Genomic DNA, 18,556 nt, shown 5'->3' with positions numbered 1-18,556 from the left:
TTTGCCATTTCCTTCTCCAGCTCCTTTTACATATGAGGAAACTGAGACAAACAAGGTGAAATGACTTGCCCAAGGTCACAATGCTAGTGAGTATCTGAGGCGATATTTGAACTCAAGAAGATGAGTCTATCCATTGTCCCTCCTAGCTGGCCAGGTTTTAGTAAGTGTTTTAGTAAGTGATTCTTGAATGGCTGACCAAAAGCATTCCTTTATAGTTCTGCCCCTAAAAGGCCTTTTGAACATCTGTTTCCCTTCATCTAGCCCTAGCCCAGAGTCATGCACCCTCTCCACCCCACCATCGAGGCCAATCCTACCTACCTATCCTAGATCAGCTCCAGACTCTCTTTCCCTAGGAGGATTCTGAGACTCCCAGGATCCACGCACACTGGTCTTCCCAAATTCTGAGCCCTTAGGTCATTCACTGTGGGTCTCTGGATCCTCCCTTGTCCCAGAGGTCTCTCTCTCTTTTTTTTTTATGGGAGGCAGCTTGGTGAAGTAGACAGTTTGCCTCAAAAGCAAGACCTAAGTTAAGTCTTCTGTCACACACTGGATGTGTGACTCTCAGGACTCTAGGATGCTCTTTAAGACAATAGGTTGCACAGAAGTGGGAGGTTCTATATTGATAAAATCACAGATCTAGTTCCTAATCTCCCCAAGGATGGGTGCAAGAAAGAGAGGAGAAATTCTCCTCCATGGTCATAGCTCTTGAAGCTCCAGAAATCTTTGTTCTTTGGGATTGACCTATGGGCCTGGGGACTTTGTTTACAGAACAGGAAGCAATTAAATCATTCCTAGGTAGTGGGGATAATCAAGATATCCTCTACTCTGGGGCACTTCCCAGGGAGCTGGGTCATGTGGCACCCTAGAAGGGGCCAGAGAACATGCTCACTTCTGTAGGTGGTCCCCAAGTCTAGCAGTTGAGGGGAGGACTCCCCAACTTACTCCCTTTATATCTGGCTTCGGCTCAGAGTCACACAGAGAAGTTAAAAATGAAAAGCCTATTCTAAGGCTAACCAAGGATTCTGAGACAAAGGATATGAATTCAGAGCAGGGGAAGGCATGAATGAATGGCTCAGCTCTGTGACCTTTCTTTCTGTCAAAGCTGGACAATTGATCCATTCATTCAGTGCCACTAGAATGGATCTTAATTAATAACAGACCTTTCTCGCATCAATGAAACACTGCCCTTTATGGATATTATCTCCTCTGAGCCTTACAAAATCCCATACTATAGGTATTTTTGCCCCCATTCTAAAGATTTGAGCCAGGTCTTCTGGATTTAAGGTTAGCAAATACCTAGTACATAGTAAGCAAGGGCTATAGCAAGATCTCACCCACATCAATAACAGAAGGTTGCAATGGTCTGATCAAAAGTTTTTAAAATTCCATTTAAAAAAATTATTCTGGAGAGAATTTGGGTTATCAATAATGCCCCTGTGTGGTTCTCCTTGAGCTGGCATTTTAGTTCAATGAAAAGGACCATGTGGATCACATCTGTGTCTGTAGCCCTTTGAGGCTTATGGAACTGCTTGCTGCCCTGGGTGATAGCTACCACTAAGGTTATTAGCATCATTTTAAAGAGATCAACCTCTGGTTCCATTCAACAAATGTTAATTAAGCATCCAGTGTGTGATAGACATGTTGGTGGGACACTAGAGATAGAAAACATTTTAATGACTTGGTTCTTGCCCTCAAGGAGCCTACATTCTCCCAGAAACAGGGGCTCAAAGAGTTTCAGTGATGTCGATGAACAGTTATTAAGTTCAGATAACAATTCCAGTGAGCCCAGGCAAACAGCATACTGAGAGAGGACGCCTCCTCTGATGCAGGAGACATCACAAAAGGACATTGGAGTAATGAGGTGCCCAGCCAGGCTCCTTTAAATGCCAGGGTCTCCTGAATGATGACTATTTTTTCATTCTCTGCATTGATTATGTCTGTATTTACAAGAAAGTGCACCAAAAGGGCACACCACTCAGGAATGGCCATCAGCCTATGTGGAGCTCAAAGACAAGAAACAAATGGCTGAGATTATGGGTCAGAGCTCAGCAGGGAAGAATATGTTTATCAATCCCATTGATGTCTTCTCATCCTGTGGGATCTTTGTCCATGCCCTTTCTCCTCAGGGGATTCACCTGACATGCTTGTTCCAGGGGATCATTATTCTAGAGCTCAAAGGCACCATAGGGACCATATAGTCAGCCCCAAGAGGTTCAGATATGAGAGACCCTGATCTTTGGCCACAACAGAGCAAAGTCCAGACCGAGGGCACCAGGAGCTGTGAGGGATTTTTGTTGAGCTGCTTCTTGTCTTTTTTCTGGTTCTCCCACTCTTCTAGTTGGGATCTGTGGGGAGTGGTGTTCCAGTATCGGGAGAGAGATTTGAGTCTCTGGCTCAGGGTCCAGTCTTAAATCAGACCTACTCCTTTGCTGTCTCAAGGCTGAGACCAACAGTCCCTCTCTCAGAATCTCTCCTCTTCTCAGGGTTCCAAGCCTCCTGAGGCCCCCACCCCGTTGTGGATGCGAAACTTCCACAGCTTCCCAGACTATCACTCAGTTCTTGAGTTTAAACCTCTATCACAGGTGGTAATGATGATGATGAAGATTATAATGAGGGTAATAGTGACGATACTTAATAATGAGAGTGATAATGATGGTAGTGATGATGATGAAGATGATGGTGATGATCATGATGAAGATGATAGTGATCATGATGAAGATGATAATGGTGATATTACTAGTATATGAGGAAAAATAGCTCCCCCCCCATCAAGATGTATCTAATGGCCTGGAATCAGCCTGAGCCTCAATAACAGCCTGACATCCCTGGCATCAGCCATGGAATATCAGCATACCATGCTGCTACAAAGGGAGGAGCTGAGGGGTATATAAAACCTGAGCCAGAAAGTACCACGAGGTCTCTCTTCTTCTGCCTTTGATGAGAATGACTGCCTGGGCTTCTGCAGAATAGCCAGCTCAGTTGTTTTTATTTTATATTTTATATTTTATCATCTGGGTACCTTTTGATCCCTTCCCTCAATAGAAAGTAGGTTTCTTGAGGGCAAGAACTACCTCAGTTTGGCTGTTGTATCTCCAGAGTCTAGTAGAATGTTTGACACTAAAGAAACATTTGCTTATTGATTACACAAATCTTTTTTTTCCTGCTATTCTGGCCTAATAAAATACTTTAGTATTTGATTTATGGTTCCTGACAGATCTCTTAGTATAGAATAGAGTCTCAAGTCACATTTACATAATTGTGATTATCCCAAATGATTCTAATTAGCCAATTAACAAGTGTTAATGAAGGGTTTTCTAGGTGCCATGACACTAGAGATCCAAATACCAAGAATGAAATAATCCCTATTACCCAGAAATTTAGATTCAAGTAAAGGAACCAATAAGCAATTATAAAAATGTATGAAGCATAAATATAAAGTTAGTAAATACAGCTGTGTGATAGCATTAAAGACAAGGTAGTTTGGGAAAGAGTGTCCTGGAAGCTTAGATCAGGAAAGGCTGCTTGAAGAAGATGGTGCTTGAGCTGGATCCCAAGAGAAGGATTTGGGAAGGCAACAGGAAGAAGGGGAAGCATTCTAGGTGTGAGGGCTGCCAGTACAAAAACTTGGAGATGGAAGATAGTTCCTTACATATGAGGAACAGAAAGGACAGTTTAACTGGATTTTTGGGATACTGGAAGTTTGGAAAGATAAAGTGAAACCACACTTATAGGGGCTCTAAAAGCTAAACAAAGGAATTTCTGTCTGATCCTAGAGGTCATAGGAAGCCACTGGAGTTGCTTGAGCATAGTCAATCCTAAATTTAAGTAAAATGACTGGCAACAGGAAGAAGATGGACTGGAGTGAGGAGAGATAATATAGAGAGACTATAGAAAACTGATGCAATAATCAAGATAAAATTGGATGAGGACTGAACTAAGAAGTAGCTGTGGGAGTAGAGAGAAAGGCAGAGATAGCCAAGGTTCGGCAACTGCTTTGGAGGAAGAGTGAGGAGTCCAAAATAATGCTGAGGGTGCAGGCTTGGGACACTGCAATGATTGTGGTGCTTTTGACAGAAATAGGAAAATTTGAAAGGAGAGGAAGGCTTAAGGAGGAAGATCATGAGCTCCATTTAAGACATGTTGACTTTGAGTGTCCTTGGGACATCCAGTTTGGAAAATTGATAATAGACCAAAGCTGGGGGTGGGGGGGGAGGGAGAAACTGTTTGCATAATTCCTGGAGTGTGAGGGTAGCTCTAACCATATTAACCAAACTATTATGAAATAATACTCTCTGGGGCAATCATTTACATCTTGACCCTGTGTTATTAACAGGGAAACCCATGGCCAGTAGACTCTTGGTCTCTTCCACTATTTTCAGGGTTCATTTGGAGTTTGATAAGAATTTCAATTCATACCTTCGTGCTTCCTAACTGTGAGTGCATTTGATCCCAACTTGAGAAATGATTTCCCCTCCAAGTTCCAGCAGAAATCCCTCCTCTGTCCCAAGGCCTTCAGCTCCCCCCTCCATCTTCTCTTCTGACACCATCACTGATCATGCCATTCTGCAAGTCAGCTACTGCTTTGAGGTACCTCCTGAATCCTGTGCTGAACTCCAGGCTCTTTATTTCTAATATAAGTAATGAATTTTTCATATTTGTCCATCTCATTACCTCAATCAACTGTTCCTTCCAGGATCAAATAGAAAATGGCCTGTTTGTCTTGTAAAGCCCTTCCCAACCTGGCCCTTTGCCTCCTTTCCAACCTTCTTAACTTTGAATTCCCTCCACACACTCTCCAATCAGCCATACTGGTCTACTCCTCCTTCTCACACAATACTTAGTTTCCTGACTTCGTATTTTATGTTTTTACAGCCTTTTTAAAAGTTTAAGCCTTTATTTTCTCCCTCTCCCTCTCCTTGGCTTTTATGGTGATGTGACTTTCACGGTGGAAGAATCAGAGGATTAGCGTTCTCAGCAGGTCCTGGACACTCAGGTGATCTTGAACCTTCTGGGAAAGGAAACACCATTGGCAAGTCTTTTGATAGAACGAAGGTTCGAATGTGAGGTGGGAGGTATATGGGTTTCCCCGAAGTAGAGTCCATCTGCACAGGGATGGGCGGAAGGGATTGCTTTTCCTGGTGGTCTTTGTCTTTCCTATCATCCACGTCATTTAAGAACTGGACAGTTCCTTTAGTTTCCTGTAGGGAAGCCGTGGTGGGGCAGGCTGGCTGCTGTCCATTCTGGGATTCTGTGGGCTGGCTCTCAGGGGCCACGGTGGGCTGAAAAGAATAACAACCTCAGACACATGAACCCTGGCCCCACTGCCCTCCACTAAGCTACTTAGCACTCCATTAATGGAAGCCTTAAAGAGGATGCCTCTCCCATCTTCTAGATTAAAGGGGCTTTTAAACACTGAAAGAGAAAAGAGTTTGGCCATTTCTAGGACACATTTCTCCAGGAACCAATGGCTTCCTGTCCCAATTGTATGGGGATGGCTCCCTGGCAAAACAAGACAAGACTGCCTGAGAAACATTTCTCCTGCACAGAAAGTGCAATAAAAAAGGGAGCTCTCAAAGCTTCTACCTCCCTCCCAAAGGAGATAGTCCATGTAAAGAACCCAACTGACCGTAATGTCCTGAAAAAAATATGTGACCTGTTAGTGTACTGAGTACTATAGCTATAGCCTAGAAGGCTGAACATGGAGTCAGGAAAGCCCTGGGCTCATTCTGCCTCCAACACTTACTGGCCATATGACCTTGGCCAAGTCACTTGCTTAATCTCAGTTTCCTTATCTTTAAAATGGGAACAACAATTCTAAAGGTATTCTTGGTATTGTGGATAGAGAGCTGACAACATCATTAGAATGCCCTGGAGGAGTCCTATCTTGCACACATTCTAACTCTAAATCCCCAGGCAAATCTCTAAGCCTCTTAATAGCCAGGCTAGGCGAGGACAATTAGCTGCAGATCAGTCACTGATCTGTCTTGGTAGAGGGAGTTTCCTCACTCAGAACTGCTTATGTGGGGGAAATGCTGGGCCCAGAACCACCCAAACCCACAGGTCCCTGATCCCTTCACCAAGGTGAGCTGTTGTCCAGTGCAGACTCACAGCCCTGGCTCAGACTATATCCTGCCAGATAAGGAGAGAGGATGAACAGGGATTTGTATTTTTATCTCACCCTGGAGGAAACTGAGGTTCTGGGAGATTAAAAGGATGCCCAGTTATGAGCTGACACAGGCAGGCTTAGCATAAATACATAGTCTGGTGGACCTGCTTCAGAGCACAGGGGGACCCCAAGTCAGAGCTTCTCCCCTTCAACTTAGTAAGGGCTTGAGAAAAGAAGGTCAAAGGAACAGGTGAGGGTGAATGATCTCATCCCACTGTGTGGGGAATATCAACAAACAAATGGACAGAAACATACCTGAGTTTCAAAGAATTCACAGGACACAGAGATGAATTTCTCTAAGAGGGCTCTAGAATCTGTCAGAGAACCCTTGCAAAGCCCTACAGGCTGAAAAAAAGAAAAAGAAAAAGAGGCCAACATTGTAGAGGGAAGGAGGGAAGGCAGGGATGGAGCTCCTCTGGCCAGTTAGTACATCCCCAGAGGCTTCCAACCACCCCTAGATTGATGAGTTTCATTTTTCTAAAAGCTGCCCTTCTAAATCTCCTTCTGGATTTTCTCCACAATGTCCCAGAAACCTCTTCACCCTGGAAGCTCCCTTCCTCTTTGAACCTCCCACATTGGAAGTCCCTCCAGGCTCTTTGGCCTCTCCCTTCCATTGACTGGTTCTTCCCAAGGATGGTGCCCAGGCCAGCCATGACTCCATGACTCTGAGTTTATCTACCATGCCCTGATTCTGGTACCTTCATTCTCTATTCCCCCCACCCCCCACCCTTTTAGGGGTTATCTTCCTCAATTAGAATGCAAGATCCTTGAGGACAGGAAATCTTTCCTTCTATTTGTTTTTGCATTTTTAGCACTGAGCCCCACACCCCACACCTAGTAAATGTTTTGTAAAAGTTTGTTGCCTAAACTTAATTACCTCCTTTGGTTGTGTGGTTCAGGCCAACAGGCAGAATACAAATTCTGAAGGGCCCCAACTTTTAAGATGATTTCTTTTCTTGGTTGACTAAGACAATTGTGGGTTAAACTCCATGGGAGAGAGAGTCCAGAGATCTGGGGAAAGAACTTACCTCGGCATCAACAACTGGCTTCAAATGTTGCTGTCCTTCAGTGCAGGGCCCTTCTGTGACCAAGTATTCCACAAAGTAAGCAGGGCCTACTACCCACTGGGAAGGTAGAGAGGGAGGGGGCAAGCAAAAGGGGAAATGAAGGGAGGGTTTAAGTTGGGGAGGTGGTGAAAGGGAAGGAGAAAGAATATCAGTGGAGCCTAAAGGTATTGTAGCTCAGAGGAGAGCCTCGGGAGACCTGGGTTCCAACCTTGGCTTTACCATCTACTAATTCTGTGTCTAATATATGATCATCCAAGGTAGAAATCACCATCTGGTCCCATGGCAGGGACCCCATAGTTCTAAATTCCTACAAGATCCCCATTACAATGGAACACCTCTGAGGGGGTATTCAATCCATCCTTTAAGAGGCAAAAGCTGATGGAAGTCTTCATGGAATTAAGAACTACAAGGACCCTTAAAAGTAGTCTAGTTGGACTTCCTCTCTCTGGAGCTGAGGCCTAGATGACCTTCTTGAGTCTATTGGGGTGGCTTCACCACTGGATGTTGTATAACTCTTTCTGTTCATCATGGAATCAAATCTAATCCATAAAGGAAGATGGTATATACCAGGGGTGGTGAGTGTGTGCTGTGCCTTGCTCCCCAGAGACCCTGTGCCATGCCATGCCCCCAAAAGAGTGCTGGGCTTGACCCATCCCCCTTTACCTCACAGAGGGGAGGGAGGAAGCTCTCCCATTGAGCTGCTGGGTGGAAGGGTAGGTGAAGTGAGGAATGTCCTCAGAGAGTGTAGAAAAGGGGAAGGGAGTGGTCCAAGCACTCCATTCCCCTACAGCTCTGCCATCTGTGAACCACTGACCTTACCCCCTGTGTGGTCCCACTGTGGGGCTGTGGGTGATGTAAAAAAATGTTGTCAGGTACAGTGGAGAGGGAGAAGGGTGCAGCTCATCCCAGTCCCTCCACTTTTCTAGTAACAAACTTTGGGGAGTGTTGGGAGGTGGCAGGCATGCCCACAAAGAGCACTCTGTGTGCTATCTTTGGCATGCATGCCATAAGTTTGCCATCACTGTATAGACAAACTAAACAGGCAAAATCACACAAGATCCCAGAGACAGGGACTTCTCTCTTAAGAGTCTTTAACCTTAGAGAAGTAAACATAGCTGCTGGACAAGTGAGTGAAACATCTCCACCACCACCCCCCTTACCTGGGTAGAAGCTCGGGTGACTTGGAAGAAACATAATTTCTTTCCTACTGCAACTTCCTTGTTGTATTTTGCCAGAGATTCACTAACGGCTTGAAAAACCGAAGGATCAGAGTAGTTGGCCTGAACGGGGAATGGGCAATCAGGGCACATCATGTGAACGTTCCTTTTAGAAACTGATTTTTTAACAAATAGGAAAAAAAATAGGTTTCTTGATTTCAAAATCATGGAGTCACACTTCATGCAATTGTATACCAGGTATCAAGATAATTTTCAACACAGTAATATCTTTTTTCTATCCAAAAATAGGTTACACTCTTAACTGTGTGCAAAACAGGTCATGAGATTCAGAATCTGTCAAACTAATGCTTGCCATTGAAGATCTGAGCTCCCACTCCCACGATCTCATGGATGTAAAGAGGCACTTGCCCTCATGGAGCTTAGTCTATGGCAGATACAGAAAATGTTTCCTTCAAAGAGGTACATACGTGCTTGTCCCATTTTTCAGATGATACAAAGCTAAAAGGGATGGATAAATTCAGTAGATGACAGTCAGGATCCCAAAGGAACTGAGAACTAGGGCAAACTGATTAAGATGAAATTCAGTGGGGAGTAATAGAAAGTTTATCATTTGGGTTAAAAAAATAAATTTCACAAGTACAAAGGGGCCAGGAAGACATAGTTAGCAGTCCTAAAAAAAGAAATCTAAGGGATTTCATGGTCTGGGAACTCAATCTGATTGTGAGGCAGCAGAGCAGAAAAGGAGAAGACATTCTGGCTTCATGAATGGGGACTTAGATTCCAGAGTGGAGAGAACATGGCCAGATCTAGGCTTCAGGAAAGTCAGTTTGGTAGGTGAGGGGAAGATGTACCATGGCATGCAGTGGAAAGAAGAATGTGTTTTTGTTTTTCAGGAAACGGTTTATAGTATTGAAACATTCAATAAAACTCGAAAAACTAATACAACAGACCAACCCCAGAAAAAGCATCTTACTTGGACGAATGGTGCAATTATAGGCAGATGGGTATAGAATCCTTCTGGTCGGGTTAACATAAAATAGGGCTTTGCACCGGCCATATACCTGGTAGAGTCAAACATATTCTTGTTATAGTTGCATTGTTCTTTCTTCTAGAACACATGGCTTTCCCCTTGGAGGGCGTTTCCCTCCCCCCACCTCACTCCCTTCCTCTTTCTGAATCCATTGAGAATAAAGACTTACCAATTCGTGAAGGTTCCTGGTCTCACAATTCTTCCAATTTTTCTTGCTGAGTACATGGCAGGAGGTCTCTAATACATCAAAGGTGAGGTAGAAGATGGAGTCTGGACCTCCCTGTACAGAGGAAACAGAGCAATGAGATATGCTTTATGCATGGCCCACTATGGTAGGAAATGTGGTGCCAGGACCAGAAGTGATGATAACTGGGAATGGAGAAAGAGGAAGGCTCTAAAGGGTTCCTTCAATGTAACAGCAAAGAAATGGACTACATCTGAAAGGGAAACTCCAGCCACATTCATTAGAGAGGTAACAATGGCGCTGACCAAGATTTCCCAAGAACAATGGCTTCCTAGCCAAGTGGATCTCACTAGAGCAAGCCGAGGAGGAATATTGGAGATATAACCTACCTTCCAGCCTGATCTCACTCTATTTTTTCACGTGTGTTCTATGGCTGTCACATGAGATTGCCATATGGAAAGCACTTTTTAAAGCTTAAATGTCATTTAATACTAGCTATCACCTTCATTACTATAAGATATGTAAATGTCATCATTTAAATAAAGTTTGTGAATTCTAAAGTCAGTAGTGATGTGGAAGAGGAGGAGGAGGATGTTCCTTTCAAACCAGACTCCAAGCTGTTTCCCAAATTGGACAGAACATCTCCTGCCTTCATAGAGGCCCTTCCCTTGGCCTGGAATCCACTTGGAATCCACACTTTGTCATTGGGATATAATGACAAAAATGAAACCAGGCTACCTCTAGATCTGATATTCATTCTTCTACCTACTCAAGGATTAACCAGTGAAGAGACTATCAAAGGCGTACCATAAACAATGGCAGTTGAACTGAGTCTTGAAGGAAGCCCAGGCACTCTAAAAGGCAAAGCTAGGGAGGAAATGCATGCCAGGCATGGTAAACAGACTATGCAAAATCATGGAGGTGGGAGATGGATGACCCTTTCAGGGAATACAAGCAAGTCAGCTTGGCTGTAACACAGAATGTATGAGAATAAATAACATCTCTGCTATAATGAACAGTCTCACTTACCTGACGATTCTCTTGGGCATCAACCACTCGATTAAGGCGCAAGATGTAGCCTTCCTTTTGGTCCTTATTGATGTCTTGCAAAGTAATATCCACCATGGTCAACACTAGAGATTGATTACAGGCATGGGGAGAAAAGAGAGGAGAAACTTGGGGGACTTGAGCAGGAAGGATTCCACCCCAGCAACTGGACAACAAGCCCAAGAAGCTGAGGAAGAGAAGGAGGGTCATTCTGCCAGATGACTTCCTTGGTCTGAAAACAAAGGGTGGCAAAGGCAGACAGCAACTTCTCCTCTGAGCCTTTGAATTTTTATCCCCCTGAATTTGAGGCTGACCTGGATTGCTCGGAAGTTACAATAGCATTACCTTGAAACCTGCAAGTGATAATGAAATCAATGATTAACCCCACCTTATCAAACCAAGTGTGAGTGGAGTGTGTTTCCACCTCATCTTTCTGATCAATCGTTTCTGCAGATCATTAATTAATAAGCTTTGTTTTCCCAACCATTGCCAAAGTGATTACTCAAGTCAAAACAAGCCATTCAATCAAGTTTCCTGGCAGTGAACTCACTGGAGCCTGGCCCTTTGGCCAGGTTTTCCCAGAAAGCCAGAGGTAGAAGGGTCCTCAGAGACCATCTGACCCCACCTTGCCCGAAGCAAGCATCTCCTCTAGGATATCCCCATTAAGTAGTCATTCTGCCTTTGCTGGAAGACTTCCAGCAAGACAGATCCCAACCCCTCCAAGGTAACAACCAAAATTTGTTATCTCTACCATACACCAGCTGCTGAACTAGTCACTGGGGATACAGGAACTAAAAATGAAATGATTCCTATTGGCAAGATGCTTACATTGGAATAGGAGAGCCAACAAGCGGATAGATACACATATAAATGTAGATTTATGCTTTTATGTGGAATAAACAAAGAGAAGAAGCAGAGAAGAATTTGGAGAAAAGGTCACTGGCAATTGGAGGAATCAGAAAAGGAATCATGAAGGATCTGGGGCTTGAACTTCATCTTGAAGGAGTAGAAGAATTCCAGGAAAGAGAGTTGAGGGAGTACTTTCCAGGCATGGGCAACAGTCAATACTCAGTCATAAAAGGAGAAGAAATGGTGCCTTATGTGAGGAGACAGAGAGGAAGTCAATTTGACTCAATCTCAGAGTGAAAGAGAAGAGGAAGAAGGTTCAATGAGGCTCAGATGGTTTGGGTGGTAGGAGAAAAATAGGAGGAATATGGTGGGGGTAAACTATGGATAAAGTTTGGCAAGAGATGAGCAGTATTGAATAAATTAAATTAAATTTTTCAATTAAAAAATAATTCCAAAGAGACAGAGACAGAGACAGAGAGACAGAGAGAGATGAGCAGTGATAAACCAAAGGGGAAAGGAACCAGAGAGCAGAGGATGGTGAAGAATTGAAAGAGTCAACAGAAAGGGGCCAACATTGGAAAGAAGTCAGAGCTGATGGTGTGACAAGAAACTGGTGGGTAGAGAATCAGAGATTTGGAAAATAGGTCTGAGGTGCAGTGAGAGATGGAAGAATAAGAGGAGGTTTGCTTCTCATAGGGGAATGTCCAAGTGTCTGCTTAATACTTGGGGCTAGTGGTAAGATCTGGTGAGTCACCATCCCCATGTGTGGCTTAGATAGTGTGCCTTTGGAGTGAAATTCAGGCTCAGCTTGCCCAGGACTTTCCATTGATCCTCATGTGATATAGCCTTGAGGTCTTTCACCGTGCTGAGTGTCCTCCTCTGAATACTCACTAGCTTATCAATGTGCTTCCTGAGCTGGGGAATCCTTCTTAGGTGAAGGAAATGGGGCCCTCCATCCCACACAGGGATTCAGAAGATTTGAGGTTCAGGAAGCTCCCTTGACTAAAGGGAAATGTGTGGACAAACTTTCAAATAGTGGATCTGAGAGCAGAAATTGTTCCTATCTCAAGCATCTAGCAAAGTGCGGGGGACATGGTGGGTCCTTAACTATGCTTGCTAAATAGAATTGAATGATACGTATTCAGCAATGGTGGGCTCACTGAATGCAAATTCCCTGAGGAGTAAAAAGGTTTCATTTTAGGTTTTGTGTTGCCAATACCTACCATGATACCTAGCATAGAGTAGGTGCTTAATGCCTAAAATCTTGATTCTCCAGTTAGCATCTTCCATTCATATTAAAATATTTTCATAGAGCCTGTAATTCCATTTGAATTGGGAATTTCTGTTGGAGAAATTCCTTCTCCCCATACAGATCTGCTCCTTCTTGGTTACTAAGAGAGCTGTCTTGGATCTTGAGAAGGTATATGACTTGTCTAAGGTTACCTAGTCAGAGTCATAGGTGAGATTTGAATTCAGGTCTTTCTACCTGTAGTCTGTTCTTTATCTACTAGGCATGCCATCCCTCAATGTTTTTATTTATGTCCTATTATGACCAGAGGGTGATCTTTTCTAGTAAGGATAATTATTAGTGCCTTATTATTTGAGGGTAAAATGATTATTTATTAGTATAGTTCCTAGCGCACAGTAAGTTGTTCAGCTAGTGTTAATTGATTTACTGACTAGTCCTCTTATTTTATTAGTTTATTATTATTGAATAGTGATATATTCTAACTTTTTACCCTACTCTATCCTCCTCTAGCCTGAGAGAGAGAGAGAGAGAGAGAGAGAGAGAGAGAGAGAGAGAGAGAGAGAGAGAGAGAAGAGAAGAGTTGGGATAGGTAAAAAGGAGAGGATGGAGAGATGGAGGGAGAGAGGAGGAAAGGAAAGAGAGGAAGCGGGAAAGGTTCAAAGGTCACAAGAAAATTCATTCTAGACAGCAGAAATTTTTGCCAAAATCAAAGTATGCCCATCATTTGCCCACCTCCCAAAATCCAAAATACTCTTCCTGGCTCTTGATTCCCTATATATTTTGTCCTCCCCTGTGACAGTATAAACTGAAGGACAAGGGTCATCTTTTTTGTATTTGTATACCCATTGCCTAGCATACCAGTTCCATTCAAAAATAAGGCATACAAAGGCAACTAAGGTCTATTCATCTTGGAAATGGGTTGGGTTCAGATTATGAAGACGTTTCCATCCTAAAGGAAGAGTGTGTATTTTATCTTAGAGGCAATAGGGAGCCCCAGACTTTCTGGAGCAGAAACTGGACATGATCAACACCTTTATTTTAGGAATAGTCATTTGGCCTCTCTGTGGAAGAGGGATTGGAAATGTGTGGGACAGAAGACCGGATGACCAAGTAGGAGGCTAATAGAGTAGCTGAGGGAAGAGTTCATGACAGATTTAAGGGAGATCATTGGTTGTGATTTGAAAAGCCTATTCTGCTATGGAAGCAACCCATAAGATAAAACTCTGCCCTAAACATTTCCTTGACATTAGATTCTAGATCTAGTCTCAGAAGGGATCTCATAGGTATTCTAATCAAACCTTCTCATTTGTGAGGTGAAGAAATTGAAGCCTGTTGTTTAGATGGGTAATGACTTTCCCAGGGTCACCTATGTCATTATGGTTAAGATTCCCTCTATCCAACTAGGTTCCCCTTCACACAATGACTGGACTTAGTCCTTTTGTGAAGACTTTTTGGCATTAAACTTGTTTGATGTTCTCAAGCTAAGTCATCAGATAAATATTATTCATTAACTCCTTGAGAAAAACCAATAGACGCCCACTCAGCTTTGATCCTGTCCTCCTGCCCCAACAAGGCTTTCTGGCCTCAAAGGTCCATGAACTTGGAGGCTGATATAAGTTTCCCATAATTCATTTCAGAGATGGTCAGACCTTCAGCAAATCCATGGTCCATTCATAGAAAGCTGGTCCATTCCCCACGGATCAATAGATTTGCCCCAGTCATTTTTGGCCAACTGTGTATCCAGGTGTGCACAACTGGACAACTTGACTGTTTGGCATATCCACACCACTGACTCCACCATGAATACTGAAAAGACCCGGGAAGGAAAGAATCACCTGGGCTTTCAACACCTACAAGTGGGTCAGTGCTTTCAGGTAAGGTCTGGGTCTCTTGGGAGCATCCTCAACTCTTCTCTCTCCCTTTCCCTACTACCTTCTTCCCTATGTTATCAATACCTGAGCCATAAAAATGTATGACTCTATCCCCACTCATACAGACAACCCACTGGTCCAGTCCCCCCTTATCTCTCACCTGGACAATTATGGCAGCTTTCTCATTGTTCTCCAAATTCACCTCAATCCCATCTTCTATCTACCTGACTAGATGACAGAGTGAAATTCTTATAGCCCAAGTCAGACCACGACACTGACTCAAATGAGAATTCTCAGACAAAATACAGACTTTAAAGCCCTTCACAGCCTGACTCAAAACAACCTTTTCATACTTCATACACATCAGTCCCCTTTTGGGGCTTTATTCCAGCCAACCATTCCTGACATTCCTCCCACATATTCCAGCTTGCCTCTGACTATAAAAATAAGATGCTTGCGATATCCTACTTAGTAAAGACCTGGCTTTATGGAGAAGTCACAGGGCCAGAGGTCTGCAGATTCCCCAGCTGAATCTGTGACCCTGAATTGCAACACATACACCCTTTCATAGTTTCATGTCTGACCCCAACCCTCCCACAAAAGGTTTTCAAGACCATTTCTGATCCTCCTGGTCTTCACAACCTTTGAATGGCCGTCTGGTCTCTGTACCTTTTTAACAAGAATTTGTTTAGTATAAAGTACATTATAAAATTGATTCACACCATTCAGACTAACATAGTAACTTACTTATAATGAGTATGATAACATACTCTCTGCAAATTACTAGAACGGGAGGCATCCAGGTAGCTCAGTGGATGGAGAGCCAGGCCTAGAGATAGGAAGTCCTCAAATCTGGCCTCAGACACTTCCCAGCTGTGTGACCCTGGGCAAGTCACTTAACCCCCATTGCCTAACCCTTACCACTCTTCTGCCTTGGAAACAATACACAGTATTGACTCTAAGACAGAAGGTGAGGGTTTAAAAAAAATTACTGGAACCATCTACACCCTCGAAATTGGAACTCAGGTATTATCCTGGGACTACATTTTCAATCTGATTGCATACACAGACTCTTATATGGGATTATATTCTTACTACAACTCACACGGTTACAAACTAAAGGGATTCTTAAATTAATACAAATGAGGGGCTGCTTAATTAAATTTCCTTCTTACATTTGCTTTTGCCCCTAACCCAAATCCAACTTTAACCCTAACCCAAATGTTTGCTCTAATTCTGTCCCTGACTCAGACTCTAACCCCAAATTTATGCATGGGCTTGTCCCACGTGCTTGGAATCCACTCTCTCATCATCTCTCCTTCTTATAATTCTATCCAGCAAAAATCACATAAGGTGTCTACCCCTCCAAAGGTATTGCCTTGTTCCCCTTGTTATTAACTATTGGTCTTTTTCTATGTCTGCCTCTGTCTCTCTTCCTCTCTTTTCCTCTCTTTCTTTGTCTCTCTCTCATTGCCTCTCTGTGTGTGTTTCTCTCCATTCATTTTTACTTTGTACATTTTTTGATTTATTAGAGTAACAGGGCTTTGGCCTATGTCCAGACCACTAAAGATGGATGCATCCACATGATACATGCTAGGGACCTACTTCTATGAGACAGGAGGCTTACAATCTCCCATGTGGAGTCTCCATTTAAAGGTATCTGGCCATGCACCAAAGATTCACCAAACTTCTCTATAGGCATGTTGTCTCCTCCCTACTCCCATCCTTCTCTGTCACAGAACTAAAGTCATTTGGAACTTCATCTTTTTCTTGTATCCTCAACACTTAGTACAATGCTTGGCACATAGTAGGCCCTTAATAAATTTGCAATGAATGGAGAAATTAATGAAAAGTCAATTTCTCATTCTTTTTCCTTATTAAACAAAAAGGTCATGATTCTAATGGCTCCAGGATCTTTTTAAACTTAGCCCTAGGTATGAACTGCAGGAAGCAACATGCTATAGAGATGAGTGATGAATTAATTTGGAGTCAGAGGACCAGAGTCTGCATTTTGCCTCTGCTTCTTGTCTATGTGAGCTGTGGAAAGTCATTTAACCTCTGTCAAATGTTCCCAGACTGATCAACAAGAACTAGGACCAAGGAATGGAAACTGCAAAGGATCAGATTTAAATGCTAAGTGAGGAAAAAAAGTAAAACCATGTCATGAATGCTTGAATTTCCTAGTTCTTCCTCTGGAGGTAGACATTCACAGTTATTCTTCAGATAATATTAATATGGCTATATACATTATTCTCTTAGTTTTTTTCTTTTTTTATCCTTCCCTTCCATCTTAGAATCAATACTGTATATTGGTTCCAAGGCAGAAGAGTGGAAAGGGTTAGGCAATAGGGTTTAAGTGACTTGCCCAGGGTCACACAGCTAGGAAGTATCTGAGGCCAAATTTGAACCCAGGACCTCATGTCTTCTATTCTGACTCCAGCTGACTCCTATTCTGCTTATTTCACTCTTCATAGGAAAAAACTCTTAATGATTGGAAATGCCATGACTGTTTGCCTGTGGTGGCAGTGGTTTCCTCCTCATGGGATAGCATCTGTGAAAGGTTGGATGACCACTTATAGAACCTGTTGTAGAAAGGATTCTTGTCCTGGAGCAAGCTGAATCAGACATTACTGAGAATCTATGATTCTGTGATTCAGTTTCTTTATCTGTAAAATGGGGATAATAAATAAATCTATCTTCTAGGGTTATTGTGTGGATCAATGTATGTAAAGTGTTTCATAAACCATCAAATGTTAAATAAGTGCTGACTATTACCATTAATGTTGCTGTTACTACTGCTGTTGCTATTGCTACTGATTGGAGCCACTCTCTGGAGGCTTGGAAAATATCAATCCCTCTTTCCCTTATATTGCCAACAGCTGAGTGCTTACTAGCTGCTTGCCTTGGAAGCCTGGGTGTGTTTCCCTTAATCAATAATTAGCCTCATAAAGGCCTTTTACCTGAGGAGAGCTTCTACCCTCTTAACTCCCTGTCCACCTGGCAGAGGAAGCAAGCTGCTCCCTGGCATTTTACCCCGAGGGGAAAGGAGAAGGAAGAATTCTACTTCCAAACAGGAAGTACAATTGCAAACATGGCTCACTCTGTGAAAGAGCAATGCATTACCTATCTCAAACAGTTCCCAGTCTTATAATGTCTTTTCTTCCTACTATTCCTGGGTGCACTGGTCATTGCGATTGCCAGGAGAGATTCATCTCCTTACACCCCACTCCCCCTTAACATTCTGACCTGCCCAGTCTCTACAATACATCCAATATGTATTCCTCCACACTATATTCAGCATGGAATTCTCCCTCACTATGGGAGATTCCAGAGGTGTGACAAAAGGAACCTAACTGGATAATGATTCTGGGTACAGGAAGGAACCTTAAAGAGTCTGGAGGTGGATTTTAAGCGTTTTCACACTTCATTGTTTTTTGGAAGTCTCTGTATTGGAATTGGGAAAAAAAGGATTCTTGAATTCAGTGCCTGTATCCTATCACATATATCATATTTTCTGATTGCTTGTTTTAAGATTTTATTTTTTTATTAAGTTCACATATTGGTTCTAATCTAATATATTCTAATCTAATATATTCTAATATATTCTAATTCTAATATAATCTAATATGTTATACTATGTCACTTTAAGTTATTATGTTTTGGCAATGAGCTATATGTGCTGTTATATTGTCTTTATTTGTACCTCCCCATATGACTGGACTGGAGAAGATACCATTGTAAAAGTACCTTTGAGTTGTTTGTAACAAGAGGTAAGGATCCATTTAGTAGCTGAAGTGAAGTGCTATAGCACTATTCCCCATCTCCACATTTATAAAAATGTAATGGATGATACAAATAAAGATAAGCCTTTTATGGTTGTTACAGTCTCATACCAGAGTATCTGGGAAGGTTTTC

General features: G+C 42.7%; 1 protein-coding gene and 1 long non-coding RNA gene across 2 annotated transcripts; one reads left to right on the top strand and one right to left on the bottom strand.

The window, feature by feature from the left end:
• Positions 1 to 4,874: 4,874 nt before the first annotated feature.
• On the bottom strand, positions 4,875 to 11,005 carry FETUB (fetuin B). Its single transcript, XM_001373280.5, has 7 exons — positions 10,655 to 11,005; positions 9,611 to 9,721; positions 9,385 to 9,472; positions 8,394 to 8,566; positions 7,195 to 7,290; positions 6,422 to 6,511; positions 4,875 to 5,279 (listed from the first exon to the last, which is right to left on the bottom strand). Exons 1-7 carry the CDS (start codon positions 10,880 to 10,882, stop codon positions 4,941 to 4,943), a joined length of 1,125 nt encoding a protein of 374 aa, XP_001373317.3. The 5' UTR covers positions 10,883 to 11,005; the 3' UTR covers positions 4,875 to 4,940.
• A 189-nt stretch (positions 11,006 to 11,194) lies between these two features.
• On the top strand, positions 11,195 to 18,227 carry LOC103092669 (uncharacterized). The gene is made up of 3 exons (XR_472121.2): positions 11,195 to 11,396; positions 14,408 to 14,644; positions 17,116 to 18,227. It is a non-coding gene; the product is annotated as an uncharacterized LOC103092669 (long non-coding RNA).
• The last annotated feature ends 329 nt before the right edge of the window (positions 18,228 to 18,556 follow it).

The sequence above is a fragment of the Monodelphis domestica genome, chromosome 8, assembly GCF_027887165.1.
Source record: "Monodelphis domestica isolate mMonDom1 chromosome 8, mMonDom1.pri, whole genome shotgun sequence".
Taxonomy (NCBI): domain Eukaryota; kingdom Metazoa; phylum Chordata; class Mammalia; order Didelphimorphia; family Didelphidae; genus Monodelphis; species Monodelphis domestica.
Note: the sequence above shows the minus strand (reverse complement) of the source record. Positions and strands in the feature narration are given on the sequence as shown.